The sequence below is a fragment of the Coregonus lavaretus genome (genome assembly GCF_964263955.1).
Source record: "Coregonus lavaretus genome assembly, chromosome: 4".
NCBI lineage: Eukaryota > Metazoa > Chordata > Actinopteri > Salmoniformes > Salmonidae > Coregonus > Coregonus lavaretus.
Window position 1 is genome coordinate 12807500 of NC_139991.1, and position 18907 is coordinate 12826406.

Sequence of the window (18907 nt, forward strand, 5' to 3'; positions counted from 1 at the left end):
CACACATACATACATACACACACACAAACACACGCCACTGGGACACCAGAGCAGAGAGGCCAGGGCAGGGGGACACATGGCGTCTGGACTGACTGAACCACAGTGAGTGAGGACCCTCAGTATCTAACCAGGGGGTGAACAAACCCCCCTAAGGCCAGTGTCAGGGGGGTAGAGCTATCCATAGAGTGCAGAGTTGGGGCGGGTGGTGTTGTGGGTAGGGCTGGCTGGGCGGAGGGAAGGAGAGGTGGAGTGAAGGGTGAAGGGTGTAGGGAGGAAGTGTTAGGAACAGGAGGAGCCCTGTCTGTGTCCGGAGGGAAAGGGAAGACAGCGCTGCCCAGCCCAGCCCGGCCACAGACACAGCTGGTTCCTGCCAAAGGAAGCCCCAACGGAGGCCGAGGCCTGGTGTCTACCGCTATCACAACCCAGCAGCACTGTTTACCTTCCCCTGGGGAACCACCCCTTTCACACGGCCGGGACAGGACACACACACACACAGACACACGCTGTTATAGTTGCACACAGTCCCGGCTCACACGGGCGCCACTGCTCTGCTTTCACTGTGTGGACTAGAGGAGGGTTCAGGCCAGTGCACTGCCCCTTAGCCGGAACTAGGAGGAAACGAGGAGCGTCGAGGCTAGCTGACCTCCCCCTGCCACTCACACACACACTGTTACCTCACACACTCCTGTTGAGTGAGTCGAAGAAAGAGAAGGAGAGAGAGAGACTACTGGGTGGAGAGAAAGAGAATCGGACACAGATAATTACACAAGTCTATGTAACAACTGGTGGAGCTGCTTGTTGTGACGTGTCGTGGACGAGAAGAAAGTATGAGGTAAAGGAAGAGTCATTTGAAGACTGTGTTAGCTGCATAACGTAAAAAGGAAGGGGAGCTTTGAAGAAAGTCTTGTTAGAGCGGGAGGTAGAATAATACTTTTTTTTCTCTGTCTGGCAGCCATGTGCTCTGGCTGTGCTGGGCTCATGTTCTAATCATGAGAGCCAGAGGAATCCCTCTGTGATCTCCCCAGGCCTGGATGAGTCAGTCAGTCAGTCGGTCAGTCAGTCAGTCAGTCAGTCAGTCAGTCAGTCAGTCGGTCAGCCCCCTGAGCACACAGGAGAAAGGACAACAACCCTCCGGTCTACACACTGACCACAGAAAGAAAGAAAGATAGACCTAACAACTTGTGTGGTTTAGTGTGTCTCCTGACCAGTCGGCAGTTTTAAAAACACACAGAGGAGAGGATAACGTTGTGGATTACTGTTGTGGGGGGATGCAGACCATGGCTGCTGAGGACCACCTGGAGCGGCAGAGGACGTCTGACCCACGGAGAGCCTCAACCTCAGCATCCACCTCGGTCAATCTGACCGCTACTCCTAGGGTTCCCACGGTGATGCTGACCAGTCACAGGGGGACGCTCTACAGACGGAACCCTCACAGGCTGGAATCTGGCAACCCCAACCTGGCAACCAGGAGCCACCGCACAGCCAACCAAGGTAGGTGGTGATCCTTTTCTGTGTTATGAGAGGTACTACAGGCTGTGCCTCTGTTGGCAGCGCGCTACGGTGACGAGTGATTGTGGAGAAACTCCTGCTGTCATTTCTTCTCATTAAGTTGGAGTGATTGATGTGTAATCAGATTGTGTTGAGTTAGCACCACATGCTCCAGACAAGACATGGAAATTAGCTTCCTACTGTAGCTCCTGTAACTATGGTGAAACATATTACAAATTGTCACTAGATTTTCAAGGTCAAAACAGACACCAACTTGTTCTCATTTACTGAAAGCATAATTTGCTGTTAAAACCTACACTGTAAAGACATTAGAAGGCACATGTGTCCAAGTGGACTGGGAGGGATAGGGGTTCAGGCTGGTGAGGACCTGAGGATGGGGACTCTCTCTGGGCTTCCCCTGGCAGCTGGAGGGGCACACTTCCCTTTATTGTGTTTCTGAGGGGCTATGGGGGGGGGGGGGGGGGGGGGGGTGCTTAGTGAGGCTCATTCATTGTCAAGCCCAGGTCAGGACCCTGAGAGACACTACTGACCCCATCAGGCCTGTTAGTAAGGTTAGTGGGGTCCCTACCCTCACTTCCCCATCCCTCTCCTGTCTGCTAGCTTCTAGCTGTCAGACTAGCACACCCAACAGCATCACTGGCTAAGGGAAAAATGTGGTGTAACATTCAGGAAATGGGAGAGTCCTTGTTATCTTAATCTCATACTTTCTTCCTTTCTCAAATCCATTTTTTCAACACTGAGAGGACAGGATTGCTTGACTGTTTTCAAGCACACGCTGTCAACAATGTAAATGAAAATCTGGTAATTGATTCTTAAAGTAGTGTAAAAACTGGAGTAGTGCCTTTAGGTAAAAACGTCACAAATCAGTGAGGCCAGTAGCTGAGAAATGCATTAAAAGCATCAGACATTAAAGCTGTACTTTATAGACTCTAAATATTTAAAAGGGGTGCCGTCTTAGAGGAGGACTAATACCCAACATAGTGAATTACCTGCGGCAGCTTCCATTTCTTGGCAGTAATGAGCTTTGTGAACATTTCAGTGATAAGCACTTTATAATTAGGCTTAGTCATAAGCATCCCCTGTAATTCTCTGATAAAAACCCAGCAGAACTGAGGTAAACGCTGGCCCCATCCGTCAGGCTTGCCTCATGTTCAAGGGAGGAACCCATGTCATTATAAACAACACTCTTTGTCTGATCAGGTAGTTTACCTGTTTGGGGGGGGGGGGGGGATCATAAGCATCATAATGGTAATGGTCTTGTGATATTTTCTATGTGTGTGTGTGTGTGTGTGTGTGTGTGTGTGTGTGTGTGTGTGTGTGTGTGTGTGTGTGTGTGTGTGTGTGAGGCGTTATGAGACGTGGTGCAGGCTTCCTGTGAGGGAGCAGATGTCGCAGGGCTCAGGCACAGCTGCGCCGGCTGATAACCGCAGTGGCAGGGATATGTCGGCGCGCTGGCTCCTCTCCCTGTGTCTTATCACCGCGCATTCAGCACACAGCACACCACAATGAGGAACTGCCACCCGCCAACACCAGCACACCCTCACAGCAGGCCCAGAGAGAGGGGGAGGACAGGGGAAGAGAGGGGGGAGGGGGTAGAGGGAGGGAGAGAGGGAGGATGGAGGGGTAGACTGAATCTAGACAGAGACTTTGAGGGAAAAGGTGGAATGAAATCACAACGAAGCTTTGGATTATTCCTATCATAGGTTTCATAAAAGCTCAGCTCTTCCTAATCCTCCATGGCTAGAGAAAGTCATATGCTTTTATGTGCATGAGAGACATTCATGTATTTACAGTGCACACGCTTCAATGGTTACTCATGTGTTGAGGACATCTGGCTCCAAGGTTGACATATATTCTCCTCTACCTCTCTGTCTCTATCAACAACCTTATCATCCTCCATTACACAACTGGATTGTATTACATTAACAGAGATAGGAATAAAACAAGGATGATGGGGGATGAGTCTGTGACGGATATCATCATGAGAAAGTGAGAAATAGAAGGAGCGAGAGAATGTGAGAGAGAGAGAGAGAGAGAGAGAGGAGGGGGAGAGAAGGGGGGAGGGTAGAGAGAGACAGGAGATAGAGAGAGCAGTTCTCCTCTCTATTTCCTCTGCACCAGCTTTGTGGTTTCTGTGAGGAACAGATGTTCACAACTTGATACAGTGCATCATGCCCCTCTCCTTGCTATCTTCAGTCCCAGCACTACCAACTGTCTGCACACACACATTCTCCCTCTCTCTCTCTTGCATGCCAATGTGGACACAATTGCTTGCCTGAATACATGCGGATGTATTCAGGTGCAAACAGAAAACAGGGTAAATTGAGAACTTTCCACTGTTGCCCACTCCTGTTCCTGCATCCTGCTCTTTAGTAAACACTTCAATTTAACGAGGTGCTATTTCCTGATCCTTTAGCAGGGCTGGTCACCAGCCACCACTGACCTCAGGGTCACCTCTTTCACACACACTGAGCTAAGCAGAGTACAGTGTGTATGTGTGTGTGTGTCCTCTGGCCATGCTATGAATTAAACATCATGTAGGAGAATACTGAAGAGAGCGTCATTTTGAGTTCAAATTCCCATCATGCTTCGATGGATTGAACGGCCACTTTACTGCACGATTGCAAATAGAATGTCAGAGGGTCTATGGATGCAATTTGTAAAACCAGCATCAAATGTGTGCTTGAGTAGATGGAGCAATGATCCGTTGCGCCATGCTACATTACAGCAGAGGAGCTCTCTGTCTGTCTCTCACATCGTGTGTTTTATATTCTCAGGCATCATCTGATGACTTTAAAGATGACTTTAAGATGTTCATGACGCTGATATAAAAGCTGTCAGATAACACACAGCTTCCACGGTCATATCATCTCAAAATATCAAACTTCAATGTGAGTGTCAAAAACAACAATGTGAATATTTCTATTGCGAAAAGCTTTCGCTACACCCGCAAATATGTGTATATGACCTATACAATTTGATTTGATTTGATTTCACTTTCACATTGCCACACCGGTGCAATGGGTTATATCAGAAAGCCTAGTAACAAACACACAGTATAATCCTGAGCATGTTACGTTTTTCATTGAGAGAGAAAGAGACTATTTTCTTTTAACCGCTTCTCCCCAAAATAACTTACTTTTACATTGCTGCCTTTAATGGCAACTCAATAACAGCGTCCACTGAATGTGAATCCAAGCAGCAGAGCACAATGGAGCTGTGTTCCTTTCAGGCGGGAGGCACAGTGGCCTTATCTCTTTTCAACACGCCAGCCAGGCTGTGACTGGAGCTATACCAAAGGATTTACAATGCGTGAGTGGAGGAAATGCTCCAGTCCAGACCTCTGTGAATTCTCTCCCTGCAGAGCCTCCGCTGCCCCATGTCCCCAGTCTGTCACAGAGACCATCATTACCATACCTACACAATGATCAGCCCCTCAATCTACCCTGCGCATCTCAGACCAGTCCTCCACCACCATCAGATACAGGCAATGCAACGAGGTGGAGAGAACAAAAGAAAGAGAGGGAGAAAGAGGAGAGAGAAAGAGAAGAGACAAAGCCGGGCCATTTGTGTTCATTAATGCCATCAAAGGGAAGTTCGGTTCTGAGGACAAGTGTCAGGAAAGGCGGGAGTTCAGTTCATTGAGGAAGATAAATATAGTTCCCACCTTGTGATTCTGTTGTGGGGATGAGTTATCAGACGCGCCACATGGAGGGTCATCCCATCCAACACATCACCCAACAAAAGACAAAATTAAGAAAAGAATGAGGGGCTGTCATTTGGGGAGCTGACAAGCTGTCTGCCCGTATTCCCAGAGGAGAATAGCACGCCGTCAATCATAATGCTATCATGGCGACAGGAATCCTTTTTGGCTTCACCCCATGCCCCACACACTGTCACTCATGGTCCCCCCTACCCACCCATCACCTCTCCAACATCCTATTTTATTGCCTCTAATGAAACAAAAGGACCCAGGTAAACATAAAACCTAAGGATATTCAATTCAATCTAAAACGTACCTTTACGTTCAGTTGTACACACGCACACACACACACACACACACACACACATACACACACAGTGTGTGTGGCCCTCAGATGGACCTGCAGAGCCAGGACAGGTAAGGCTGTAACTCCACAGCAGGAGAGGGAGAGGGGCTATAAACACTCCATCAAGTACTGGGACGATCCACAATCCATCTCTCTGACAACCCAAATCCCAGGATGCCACATGGAACCCCTGATAGGACTCTGATGGGTTACTTGCATTGGGCAGTGTGTGAGGGTGTGTACGCGTGTCTGGGTGTGTGTGTTTAATTCTCCCACCATTCTAAGCCCAATGCAGCACAGTAGCCAGTTATAGTGTTGGTGACTGAATTATTAAAACAGCCAAGGTAAATATTGAAAAAGTGTTTCTCTTCAGAAATGCATGGATTGGTGTATATTCAACACACAACTAGCTCTCTCTCTTCCTCAAGAAATCCTATATACACTGCTCAAAGAAATAAAGGGAACACTAAAATAACACATCCTAGATCTGAATGAATGAAATAATCTTATTAAATACTTTTTTCTTTACATAGTTGAATGTGCTGACAACAAAATCACACAAAAATTATCAATGGAAATCAAATGTATCAACCCATGGAGGTCTGGATTTGGAGTCACCCTCAAAATTAAAGTGGAAAACCACACTACAGTCTGATCCAACTTTGATGTAATGTCCTTAAAACAAGTCAAAATGAGGCTCAGTAGTGTGTGTGGCCTCCACGTGCCTGTATGACCTCCCTACAATGCCTGGGCATGCTCCTGATGAGGTGGCGGAAGGTCTCCTGAGGGATCTCCTCCCAGACCTGGACTAAAGCATCCGCCAACTCCTGGACAGTCTGTGGTGCAACATGGCGTTGGTGGATGGAGCGATGTCCCAGATGTGCTCAATTGGATTCAGGTCTGGGGAACGGGCGGGCTAGTCCATAGCATCAATGCCTTCCTCTTGCAGGAACTGCTGACACACTCCAGCCACATGAAGTCTAGCATTGTCTTGCATTAGGAGGAACCCAGGGCCAACCGCACCAGCATATGGTCTCACAAGGGGTCTGAGGATCTCATCTCGGTACCTAATGGCAGTCAGGCTACCTCTGGCGAGCACATGGAGGGCTGTGCGGCCCCCCAAAGAAATGCCACCCCACACCATGACTGACCCACCGCCAAACCGGTCATGCTGGAGGATGTTGCAGGCAGCAGAATGTTCTCCACAGCGTCTCCAGACTCTGTCACGTCTGTCACTTGCTCAGTGTGAACCTGCTTTAATCTGTGAAGAGCACAGGGCGCCAGTGGCGAATTTGCCAATCTTGGTGTTCTCTGGCAAATGCCAAATGTCCTGCACGGTGTTGGGCTGTAAGCACAACCCCCACCTGTGGACGTCGGGCCCTCATACCACCCTCATGGAGTCTGTTTCTGACCGTTTGAGCAGACACACGCACATTTGTGGCCTGCTGGAGGTCATTTTGCAGGGCTCTGGCAGTGCTCCCCCTGCTCCTTCTTGCACAAAGGCGGAGGTAGCAGTCCTGCTGCTGGGTTGTTGCCCTCCTACGGCCTCCTCCACGTCTCCTGATGTACTGGCCTGTTTCCTGGTAGCGCGTCCATGCTCTGGACACTACGCTGACAGACACAGCAAACCTTCTTGCCACAGCTCGCATTGATGTGCCATCCTGGATGAGCTGCACTACCTGAGCCACTTGTGTGGGTTGTAGACTCCGTCTCATGCTACCACTAGAGTGAAAGCACCGCCAGCATTCAAAAGTGACCAAAACATCAGCCAGGAATCATAGGAACTGAGAAGTGGTCTGTAGTCATCACCTGCAAAACCAGTCCTTTATTGGGGGTGTCTTGCTAATTGCCTATAATTTCCACCTGTTGTCTATTCATTTTTTTACAACAGCATGTGAAATGTATTGTCAATCAGTGTTGCTTCCTAAGTGGACAGTTTGATTTCACAGAAGTGTGATTGACTTGGAGTTACATTGTGTTGTTTAAGTGTTCCCTTTATTTTTTTGAGCAGTGTATTTTAGTAGAAACCTGGCCTGAATATGTTTCCAACTCTGAGTGAGACAGACAGAGCTGTAGGATCTCTGATTCATCTTAAGGCTGCTCTCTGGATGGATCAGGCTTTGATATGGTAGAGAATCAGAGAAGCTGTCATAAAGATAATCTTTTTTGCAATGGCAAGTACTGTACAATATACCTTATCAGTTCTCCCCCCAACTGAAAGCAATCATTTTAGGCCACAACACACTCACTCCAGTCCCTTATGCTCGGTTATAATGGCGGATCGAGATCCCTGTTCCTACTGGTCCTACTGTAGCTCAGTTGGTAGCGCATGGTGCTTGCAATGCCAGGGTTGTGGGTTCGTTTCCCACAGGGGCCAGTATGAAAAAGATATGCACTCACTAACTGTAAGTCGCTCTGGATAAGAGTGTCTGCTAAATGACTAAAATGTAATGGGTCTGTGGCCAATCATATCAATTATCATTGTGATGGATTACCTCCAACTGTATAACCTGTTTGACATCTGAAATGGTCAGTTATACACAGAAACAACTCATCCCCTTTAGACAGTTCCCCTTACCTGTATCTGAGAGGACACCTGACAGGCTGGTGAGACAGGACACACTGGAGAGCAGCTGTCTCTGTGTACTCTTGATTGACTTTGTTTGTTCTATAGACATAGTAGAGTTGAGGAGGAGAGTGTTTGTTTTGTCTTCAGTAGGCTACCCCTCTTCCTCCATGTCTGCAACAAAGTGTAAAGGGCACACAGGTGTAGAGTTCTCAGCTAGTGAAACCAGATGAACATGGCAGATATGATGTCATCGTTTTAGCACAAAGTTTTTCAACTATGGCGCGCGACGATTCAATGCATCACTAAATGAGCACCATTTACTTTTAGAGTTTTTCAAATTCCCGCCGTCTGGGAGCTAGAATTAGGATAGGCTACTGTACTAATGAAAATAGGCCTACACGGCAAACTTAGAAAACTAGGCATTGGAATTTGTGGTAAACGCAAAGCCATCATATTTATGCAGGTACCTACCCGTTACAAAAAATACAGCATTCACTCAAGCACACACACACAAGTTCAAAACACACACACTACGAGGATGTAGGATGGAATGACGGTAGAATAGTCGCAGTATGGTGTTGGGCTGCAGATTCTGGAGGTGCAAATCCAACCTGACTAGATTATGTTTACAGACACCTTTCAGACAAAATCACCTTTAGTGATAGCTACTGCACACCATTTTGTAGGCCTCCATAGGCTAAAGCAGAAATATTGTATTTATTTTCTACCATTGCCTATTGAGAAGTAAGAGGAAAATGTCCACTGATTGTCAAGGGTCTGAACGATCAGTTAATTGGGTGGCCTTTGGTAGAAATTATAAGATGATGTTGAGGGCATTGCATGGGGAGATTGCCTAGGCGACGAGTGAGGTGGTTTTAGAGCTTCTGTCTGCTGATGTGAGGAAACAGCGGCCCCCATGGGTAAACATGGGGAAAATGATTCTCTATGGTGAAAATGTCAGACAATATAGAATGCATACCGGGTATTATAGCCTACTGTAGGCGCCCGTATTTACACTTTATCAAACCCCTCTGACCATTTGATGTAGGCTATATATGCTAAACAGAAGTATGGAATTAGGCTAACTTAACACTAGGCTACAAATATTGGTTGTTTCTTTGCACATAAAATAGGCCTATGACAGTGAATAGAGTTAATAAATCCAATAGGGCTGAAGTAAAAACCTCACGTGGGGAATACATTGTATTTCTAGAATTTACAAAAGAACATGATGTAAACTTCTGTACTTGTTTGAAGTATAAATTAATAGCCTATATTTGTGCACAGTGTGTGTGTGTGTGTGTGTGTGTGTGTGCGTGCGATCGTGCGTGCGTGAGGTCATAGTTTCATGAGTTTTATTATGCAAGAAAAAAATGGACAATATGGAGATTAGACGCGTGCTGTCAATTGTGAATGCTATTGCAGAATCGAGCAGCAAGGAGGCTGTCAACTCGTAGGTCTGAGGAGAGAGAACGAGAGGGAGAGAGTGAGAGAGGAGAGAGAGAGAGAGAGAGAGAGAGAGAGAGAGAGGTTAGGAGCTCTGTATGCATCCTGCTCCAGATGGTGTTTTAAACGCAGACAGAAGGCTACAGAGGGATAGAGAGAATCACAAGACTACACACTAGACCCGCGAGCTCAAAATAATCGAAAACTACAAAATTAACCAAAACACGAAATGAGCGAAAACAAAGATAACCATTTAGGCGCTCGAAATATGATGAATGCTTTTTACTGACTGGAGTTGACAACAGCATCTCAAGCCAATTGTTTCAGTGGAATGAGCGGTCCTCGATGCCTGAACAGTTGGATCGGTTGGCAATGACCGTCTGAGAAGCGTGGTGTCTACTGAGCAAAATCGAGTGATTCATTCAGCTTTGACATTATCAAACAAAGGGAGACTAATTTTACGGATGTATAAAGACTTGAAATTGTAAACTAATGTGGACGATTGTGTGCCAAACAACGGTTTCAAAATCGTCTACGGAGGAGTAGCATTTGGAACAAGAGGATCCATGCCCAAATGAATTTCATATTTTTACATTGGATGTAGCCTACCGCGCGCATCGGACAAGGATTTGTGAAGTAGCCTATTTTCTCTGACAATTTTAAGATTATACAAAATATTGTTTGCCTACGATGAGCACAACTGTTAATACATAGCTAAATCAACTATCTTTGTGGTTTCTTTACTGTATTAGCCTATCCTTGCTAACAGAAAATGAGATCTAAAGAAACAGCTCACATTTAGATAACGGAGAGAAGTTGTGATTTTTTTTCTCAAAATCCAGATAAACTGTTGGTTTTTACCATCGAAAACGGACAGTAAACCAAAGACTTCTATGTACTAAAGGATCGCTCTATCTAGCTTTGCGAAATAGTTTTCAATTTATATCTAAGAAGTGAATTACCTCATAATTTATTGAACCGAAAAGTCAACAACACGGCTTTGAATCCAAAGGAAACCAATATATTTTTTGTTTGACTGTAAAAGTGTCGACTTGATAATTTTTTTCTCTCAATATCTTTCATTATCAAAGAGAAGGAATAACACCTTTATGAATGGTGTTCAATATCTCCGAAGGCTTTATCCTTTCTTCCAAATAATGAGGATCGGGGCGTTATAATCGTCATTCTTTGGTGTGGATTATCTTCGCTGCAATTACCTCAGCCTGAACCCGACCTTCACAAAGTAAGTCATATTATTATGCTACATGTTTATTGCAAATGATTAATTATAGCCTACTGATTGTGTGCTTGTTTGATGCGAGAGAGACGTTTGGACACGGTTGCTTCTGGCATAAAGCACAAATTGCATTTTATTTTGTAGCCTATTTTGTACGCTTGGAAACTGAATTTGTACACCTATTTTATGAACTATAGGCGAGGCTAGATGATGAGTTTGGGTGATAATCACTAATTAGCTTGGTAGCATAGCATAGTAAAGGCGTGATTTTACATTTCCCTGATGTTAATATAACTGCATATATTATTATGCAGATCTTTAATTATAACCAATACTGTTCCTATATTATGTTAAATAACATGTCAAAAGTTGGATTTTCAAGGGCAATAATACAATTCCCTTATCGATTAGAAATTATGTGTTATTATACCGTTTTTCTTGACTTATTTTTGCATAAAGCTGTTGACCCCTACTTTCGCTGTTTCAAGTTTTCAGCATTGTCAGCTATTTTTACAGGAACTTTCATTCATGTTATTAAACAGTAAACATTAGTGTTCAGTATAGTTTCAGTGCTTCCCCATTGATGGCATTGAATGAAAATGTTTCCATATTAATGGTTTAATTTTGACACAGAAACAGCAGTCGTTGTGCCCTATTGGATGATGGTTCTCTTATTTGGAAAAACAAAAAATTATAGTCTAAAAAAATTGTGCTGATGTAGAATTTGTGATGAGAGGCAACAATGTATCAGCCAAATTAAAAGCATTTTAACTTCAATAAGGCATATCAAACCCTTGATAAGAAAACGTTTTATAGGCCTATAATATAGGTTGATATAAATATATATATATATATATATATATATATATATATATATATATATATATATGTGTGTTTTAGCACATTTTCTAGCAATATGTTTGTTTATAGCAATTGTGGGGCCATAACGCGTCTGCCTTCCTCTAGATACAGGTGGTCTTTAGATACATTCGTCCTCCTAGAGATAGTAGGCCTACATTAATTAAACTAACCGAACATTATGTGGCATCTCTGCTGGTGGAGATGAGAGCACGCGAAGCTCCTTGTGTGATGGAACATGGAGGCGCAAAGAGATAGTTGTTGGGTCGGGTTGTGGTTTTTAGGGCTTTGTACTCTCACCTGTCGTGTCTTCTTCCTGTGGTGGTACCAGTACCTCACCACAACTCCCACATCAAAGTACCGACTGAAAGTAGTAAATGCGTTTGGATCGAAGGCCTACATCTAGAGGCTTTGGTTTTGTTTTGATATCTTGTGGCCGCCTTCCTTGAGTGATACGTGATTGAAGGAAGGAAGGATGCATGTTCAAAGTATTTGGACCAGGCCCTGCCCTGTTGTCACAAATCAGTGGAAGGGGCAGTAAATAACCTACATCTCATGGGCTGTGATATATTATTTTATGATATATATTTATACTACATTATCATGTGTTACAGATGCACAGTAGATTATACATTGCACACAAACTGAATGGGCCAAACCGTTTATAGAAGCCTAGGCTAACATGTGCTCATAACTTGGAATAACCCGATAATCTCCCATGGTGTGAACTTCTGGAATAGGTGGCCTGGAATTGAAAGGCCTCTCTCACCTCTCTTCTCCCTTTTAGCGGTGCACAGGTGAAAGATAGCTGCCCGCGCGTGAACCCCCCTCAGCCCATGCACTTACTCCTATCTCTCATCTCATAGGTGTGATGATCAGACTCCACAGTGGGTAAATTGCCAGATATTCAATTCACAAAACGGCGCCTCTCAGTTTCAAGGCCAGAAAATGCAATATGGAGCTGGTGTCTGTGCCAGCCAGGATAATGAATGAGCAGAACTGTATTGGGCGTCAGAGAGTAGAAGAAGAGTACATCGATGAGACAGCCTATTGGCATTGCTGCCAGACAGACAAAGTAACAACATTGCTCTAGCCTAGTGAAAGACAAAAGGAATTGGGCTGGAAGCAATATTATTTAACTCAAACGAAATAGAAATACAATCAATTCTAAACTAGATATACACTGAGTATTCCAAACATTAGGAACACCTTCCTAATATTGAGTTGCACCCCCTCCTTTTGCCTTCAGTTCTTCGGGGCATGGACTCTACAAGGTGTCGAAAGCGTTCCACAGGGATGCTGGCCCATGTTGACTGCAATGCTTCCCACAGTTGTGTCAAGTTGTCTGGATGGCCTTTGGGTGGTGGGCCATTCTTGATACACACGGGAAACTGTTGAGCGTGAAAAACCCAGCAGCGTTGCAGTTCTTGACACAAACCGGTGCGCCTGGCCTGGCACCTAATACCATACCCCGTTCAAAGGCACTTAAATCCTTTGTCTTGCCCATTCACCCTCTGAATGGCACACACACAATCCATGTCTCAATTGTCTCAAGGCATAACAATCCTTCTTTAACCTGTCTCATCCCCTTCATCTACACTGATTAAAGTGAATTTAACAAGTGACATCAATAAGGGATCATAGCTTTCACCTGGATTCACCTGGTCAGTCTATGTCATGGAAAGAGCACGTGTTCTGAATGTTTTGTATAAAAGACTAATAAATATAACTTAAAGAAAGATGACTATGTGGATGACTCATCTTGGCCAAAAAATCACTCTTCTCTAAGTGCATCGGTAAAAAACAGAGGATATTTTCTCTGCAGGACATCACATGAATGTACTATTTAATTGGCCCTGGTGGTAAAGATCAGCTGAATAATTGAAGAGCTGGTAATAGTCAGACAATAGATGAGGAGATCCAAAGGTGAAACCACACTACAGCCGTTCAGCATTACCGCACATTACCACCAAACATCCCCACCGCCCGCCACTCTTCTCCAAAGGCAGATGTCCCCACTTCATCATGAAGTACCTCTCTTAAAGAAAACCATTCATTACCCCACTGGAGTTTATTCAATCTCTGCTACTACCACACTCGTATGGATGTCTCCCTCCCGTTTAATGTGCAGACGGAAAAATACCACAGGAAAATACAGTTATTTTAAAGAGATAGGTGCTCTTGTGCCAAAGCCACATGCCAATAGAGAGATGTTATAGTGCAGTGATGGAGTCTCAGCGGCCTCCTCTGTGGAAAGAAGCGGTGACGTAGATCATGCAGTGTACCTCGCTGGCTGCTGCCTGACAAACACCAGGCGTCATAGACCCTAAGAGCCCCACTTTGAGGCATCATAACTCAGCCCACAGTGGTAGCAGAAACATACTGAAGCTATGACCAGGGGGTTATATACTAGTCTAGGATCGTAGTCGAGCATGTGAACTGGAATATAATGTTCTATACTGTATAAAAAATATAAATAAACATTATTTGTGACATTCACTTAGTTACACAGGAGAGCGTCCTTATTGGTCACTCATGGCAGGGTAGGCCATGTTGTTTGTTGAAGGTGATAGTGTCTGTTGCCTGGTCCCTGTGCCGGTTGGTTCGCCAGGTGACAATGTCACAGCACAGTGACCTGCAGCCGGAGTGTGGTGGGCAGCGGGGTGGGGGGCGGGGTGGCGGGCGTGTGCATGTGAGAGGTAATTATTGTAATTTGAGTGCGGGCGGTGCAGGTGAAGTTGGCCGTCTTCTAATTAATGAGAGGAGCAGATGGCAGTGGGCGGGAGCACGCAGCCGGCCGGCAGAGTGTGTGTATGTGTGTGTGTTTGTGGAGGGGAGAGGAGAGGAGAGAGGGTCAGCTGGTCAGCAGAACACACAGACACCTGGACACACAAGCCAAACGACAATTGCCAGAGCCATCATCCCTGAATACGGCATGTACTGTACTGTGCACAAACGCACCATAGCAACACTCACTACCATGACAACAGGATGACTAGGTTCTCATCTGTGTAAAAATAATGCATTTCATATGCGTGTATGTAAGTGTAGTATAATGTAGTTCTGAATAGCCTATTATAGAGAGAAGAGACAATAGTGTATGCTAAAAGCAAGTAGGAGATTGGTCGGCATATGGAAGGCAGAGTATAGCAGTGAACTAAAAGCACAGCAAGCCACTCTGCATGGGCTGATTTGCCCAGTGCGCAGAGGCTGCGGTTTGTAAGCCATCTGTGTGTTGTGTGCAACAGTGGACTTACAGTGAATGTTCCACTGTCCTGGAATCCCAACCTGTAAGCAGCCAGCAGATTACCCTGTGAACCTAATTCCTATAATGCATTAATACTATTGTACAATTACATGAGCAGGGCACCACCCGGAGAAGCTATGCACCAAGAGACTACGCACAGGCCAGAGCTGTCAGGGTGTGAGCACCCAACTGGGTTGATTTAGTTGTCTGGTATCTCACACACAGCTACAGTGGTCTGTCCTCTCCCATGATTTGAACATTTGCAGCCAAAGAGAGCATTCAAGTGCCAGTTACATTCCCAGGGAGAGGAAATTCATCTCAAATAGAGAAATGCTTTCTTTGGAAGAGCTAAATAAGCTATAATAATACTTTTCTTTTGTTTATCTGGCAGTGTCTGGCCATGATGAAAACTGCAGCAGCTGAGCAATCCATAATCTTAGGTAACGTGTGTGTGTGTGTGTGTGTTCGCGTGCGTGTGTGTGAAGAGAGGGGCAGACCGAGACATTGAGGATGAGATAGTGTTTTGGACAGGATCGTGTATCAGATCACTGGGTTCTTAGATTGACAGTGAAGTCTTGTTCTCTGGTAACAGTGACAATGGATAAGCCCATTGCTTACATATATGTTGATCACCTCACATTAGTATTATATGACAGTGTACATATAGTTCTGCAATGTGGATGGAATATATTTCAAAACCCCATGGAGGCATGCTGGGACATGTTTGTGGGCCTCTGTGGGTATCTCTTATTGCCCATTGAAGGGGGCAGGCTCCAGCCTTAGGAACCCAAGCTGCCTGTTGGGGTGCCAGCGAGCCCATAGTGATGGGTTCATGCGCAGGCAGACCAGCGGTCGATCGCTATGGTTCCCTCCCTGTTTATCCGTCCAAACAGTGGGAAAGGCTTTGGCGTTGGGAGCCCCAGTCTCCTCCACATGTGTTTGACATTACTGTGACATGGTCGCCTCTCAGGGGAGAATGAGAATGTCAGAGAGCAGAGGAGCCGTCCAGCTCCCAAACATCTGGAGTAATGAGAAACACATTGGCACCGCAGTGTGGGAGCTAAGTCCCAGCTAAACCACATGCACGCACACTATACACACACTATGGACACACACACACACACATATGTACACACACACACAGCGCCCACGCGGATACACACACTCTCACTTCTTACAGAACAAACATATACTGTATAATACTGTACTTTCACTGGAAACAAGATCTTCTGTGCATTTCCTTTGTGTTATTATTACACAGAAAAGTGGCCTCTTATTTCCCATGCTACAGAGTGTAGCATTACAAGATCCATAACACATTTTCAAATAATTGTTTTACTTTGAGAAAATATATAAATCTAATCTTACACATATTATTTTAACCTGTCATGTCTCTGCAGGATAAATGCTTACAGTAAATTGCACTCTTAATTGTTTTGCTAATCTCAGGTGTGAGACCTGAGCTTTTCTGTTTTATGAAATTAGCACTCAACAACACTAGTAAAATAGAGAAAACATTAACAACCCATTGATTTAAACTTTGCACCTCAGACACAATATTCTCTTTTGTGGCATTGAATAACCAAGAGGTGTAGTCTGTGAATGCAGATGCATTGTATCACTAACACTGACTTCATTATGAGAATTGAGCCTGTGAACTGACGGCAGCTACAGCCAAAACACTCATGACAGAGAGAGAGAGACACTTCATGTTAACCAGTTGCCCTCCCTCCCTCCCTCCCTCCCTCCCTCCCTCCCTCCCTCCCTCCCTCCCTCCCTCCCTCCCTCCCTCCCTCTCTCTCTCCCTCCCTCCCTCCCTCCCTCCCTCCCTCCCTCCCTCTTCCCAACTTCCCATAGGATATGCAGATTAGAGCCAGACACAGGAAACATGCTGGAATAATCTGCTGTAGCACTGAGCAATTTCTAATCAAACGTACGGCTGGGAAGTTCATATCTCTGCTCCTCACTCTGATATAATGAGTTCCTCCCTTTTCTCTACCTCGCCCTCAGCCAGCCCCTTATCACAGAGAGAGAGAGAGAGGAACGCTGACTGGAGATGGAGTTAAAGTTATTAAGTGTTCACACACACTCCTCTCCACAATGACTTTAAAGGCGTCTGGAAGGGGGCTGATGGAGGCTGTGGGCTCAGGCTAGGATTGGGGAAGGAAGGCAAGCCAAACAAACAGGGGGATATGGCCTCTCCACATATTTGTGAAATTAGAAAGCTGTTATCTCGTGGAAGCAGAAGCTTTGCCACAGATGGTTCCGTCATTCTTCAAATGGGTTTGAGCAGAGTGCCTTTGTGTTCCCAGTTACTTATACAGACCTTAATCTCTCGCCCAGCCTCCCTAACTCACACCCTCACATCCTCTACTAAGGATGTAAGGTACTGTATTGTTCCTAAACTGTAGCTTCACTGGGAGGACATTTAAGTTCCCACACAGATCAGGGATTTAATACGAAAAGTGTAAAGAGGGGAGAGATTTTATTGAAAAAACGAAAGTGCTTTGAGGAGGGCCTATCTTCCCAGGGAAACTTTAGGGCTGAATCCCTGCAGGGGGACTTTGATTTAGGGGGGGTTAAAGTTCTCCAGCAGTCTCTGAAATATCCGGAGAGAGGACAGACAACAAGGTGGTAATACCAGTGAACGAAGGAGGCAGATGGGCAGAAGGGGAAAATAGAGAATAACAAAGGGAGAGTGGAAGTGAGGAAGACATGTATAAGATAAGAGAGACGGGGGGATAAACGAAGACATATGAAGGCCAGCGTTCTGAAGGAGTAGAGGAGACAGTGATGAGGGAAACCTGGACAGACGTAGAGGAGTTAACCCTGCAGTTGCCGTAGACTAGAAGAAACACAGGCAGGAGAAGCATGTCTGTATGGGCTCTCTGTCTATACATGATGGTGAGCAAGGGGCTAGGCCTATATAACCACTGTGTTAATGGCAGCAGGTTACTTGAATTAGCCTATTAGCAAACACTATTGCCCTGCCAATTATAGGGCCATCTATATGACTGCTCTCTCTCACAGTTTTTTTGGGGGGAAAGAAAATAAGCCCTGGTTTGAGCGGTGGCTTCCAGCCGTCAGTCTGGTCCCAGAGGAAACACTGGTATTTATTTCAGGAGCTTCCAGTGCTGCTGGCTTTGGGCTAAATGGAGATTTGCGGGGGAGAAGCTGTCAAAGCTTCTGTTTAACTTGTCACGACTCCCCTGATTGGAGTCCCTTCACTGGCGGGTTGCTACCTATAGGGTGGCGGGGATGGAGAATGGCAGAGACACAGATCACCCACTATGTGCCTGCCTCCCCGCTAATGTCATGAGCTATTGTGGTTGTGGATGTGCCTGGGGCAAATGAAGTGTTATGAGACAGGGAGTCACAGACTAGGGAGCCATTACAGGGATGGAGATGGTGTCAGTGGTGACAGACAGAACAGCCGTTTAACACTGAATGAAATACATGATTCCAGTTAGCCACATTACCAACTGAGAGGAGGTGAGAACAGCAAAGCATGATGTTGTTGATTTGATATCTTAGGTGCGGGTGTCAATTCGCTGTTTGTGCTTGCTGTACACAAACACAGAATGAGAGAGAGGAACAAGATAATAGGCCTTCACACAACCACGCATCCAAAAACGCTAAAAACATAAACACACACTGTGTTAGACGGAGATGGACAGGCCATGTGTGGTCAGTCAGGAGGTGAGTGTGTCAGGCGGGTTAGGTTTAAGTCCGTTTGTGCGCCATAAATCAGCGAGGAGCAGCAGTAATGACGTAAGAGGCAGCGCAAACACAGCAGCTCTGGGCTCCAGCTGGCCGTGGGGCTGAGCTGGCCGTGAGAGAGAGGAGAGAGAGAAACACACAGAGAGCAGAGCAGAGACGGCAGCTGTCAGACCCCCGTCCCCGTTCCCATCGCACACCTGTCACACAGGAAGTCCGGGCCTGCCACTGTTTCCTGGATACGCCTCCTCAGCCAAACACACTCTCCTGCTGCC

At 45.6% G+C, this 18907-nt stretch overlaps 1 protein-coding gene across 1 annotated transcript in view; it reads left to right on the forward strand.

Moving 5' to 3' along the window:
- Nucleotides 1-1127: 1127 nt before the first annotated feature.
- Nucleotides 1128-18907, forward strand: part of LOC311127646 (protein CBFA2T3-like) — a 46566-nt gene continuing 28786 nt past the window's right edge. The window contains exon 1 of the mRNA XM_084159473.1: nt 1128-1491. Within this exon, the coding sequence (XP_084015599.1) occupies nt 1269-1491 (223 nt within the window). The 5' untranslated portion in view covers nt 1128-1268. The remainder of the gene's footprint in view (nt 1492-18907) is intronic.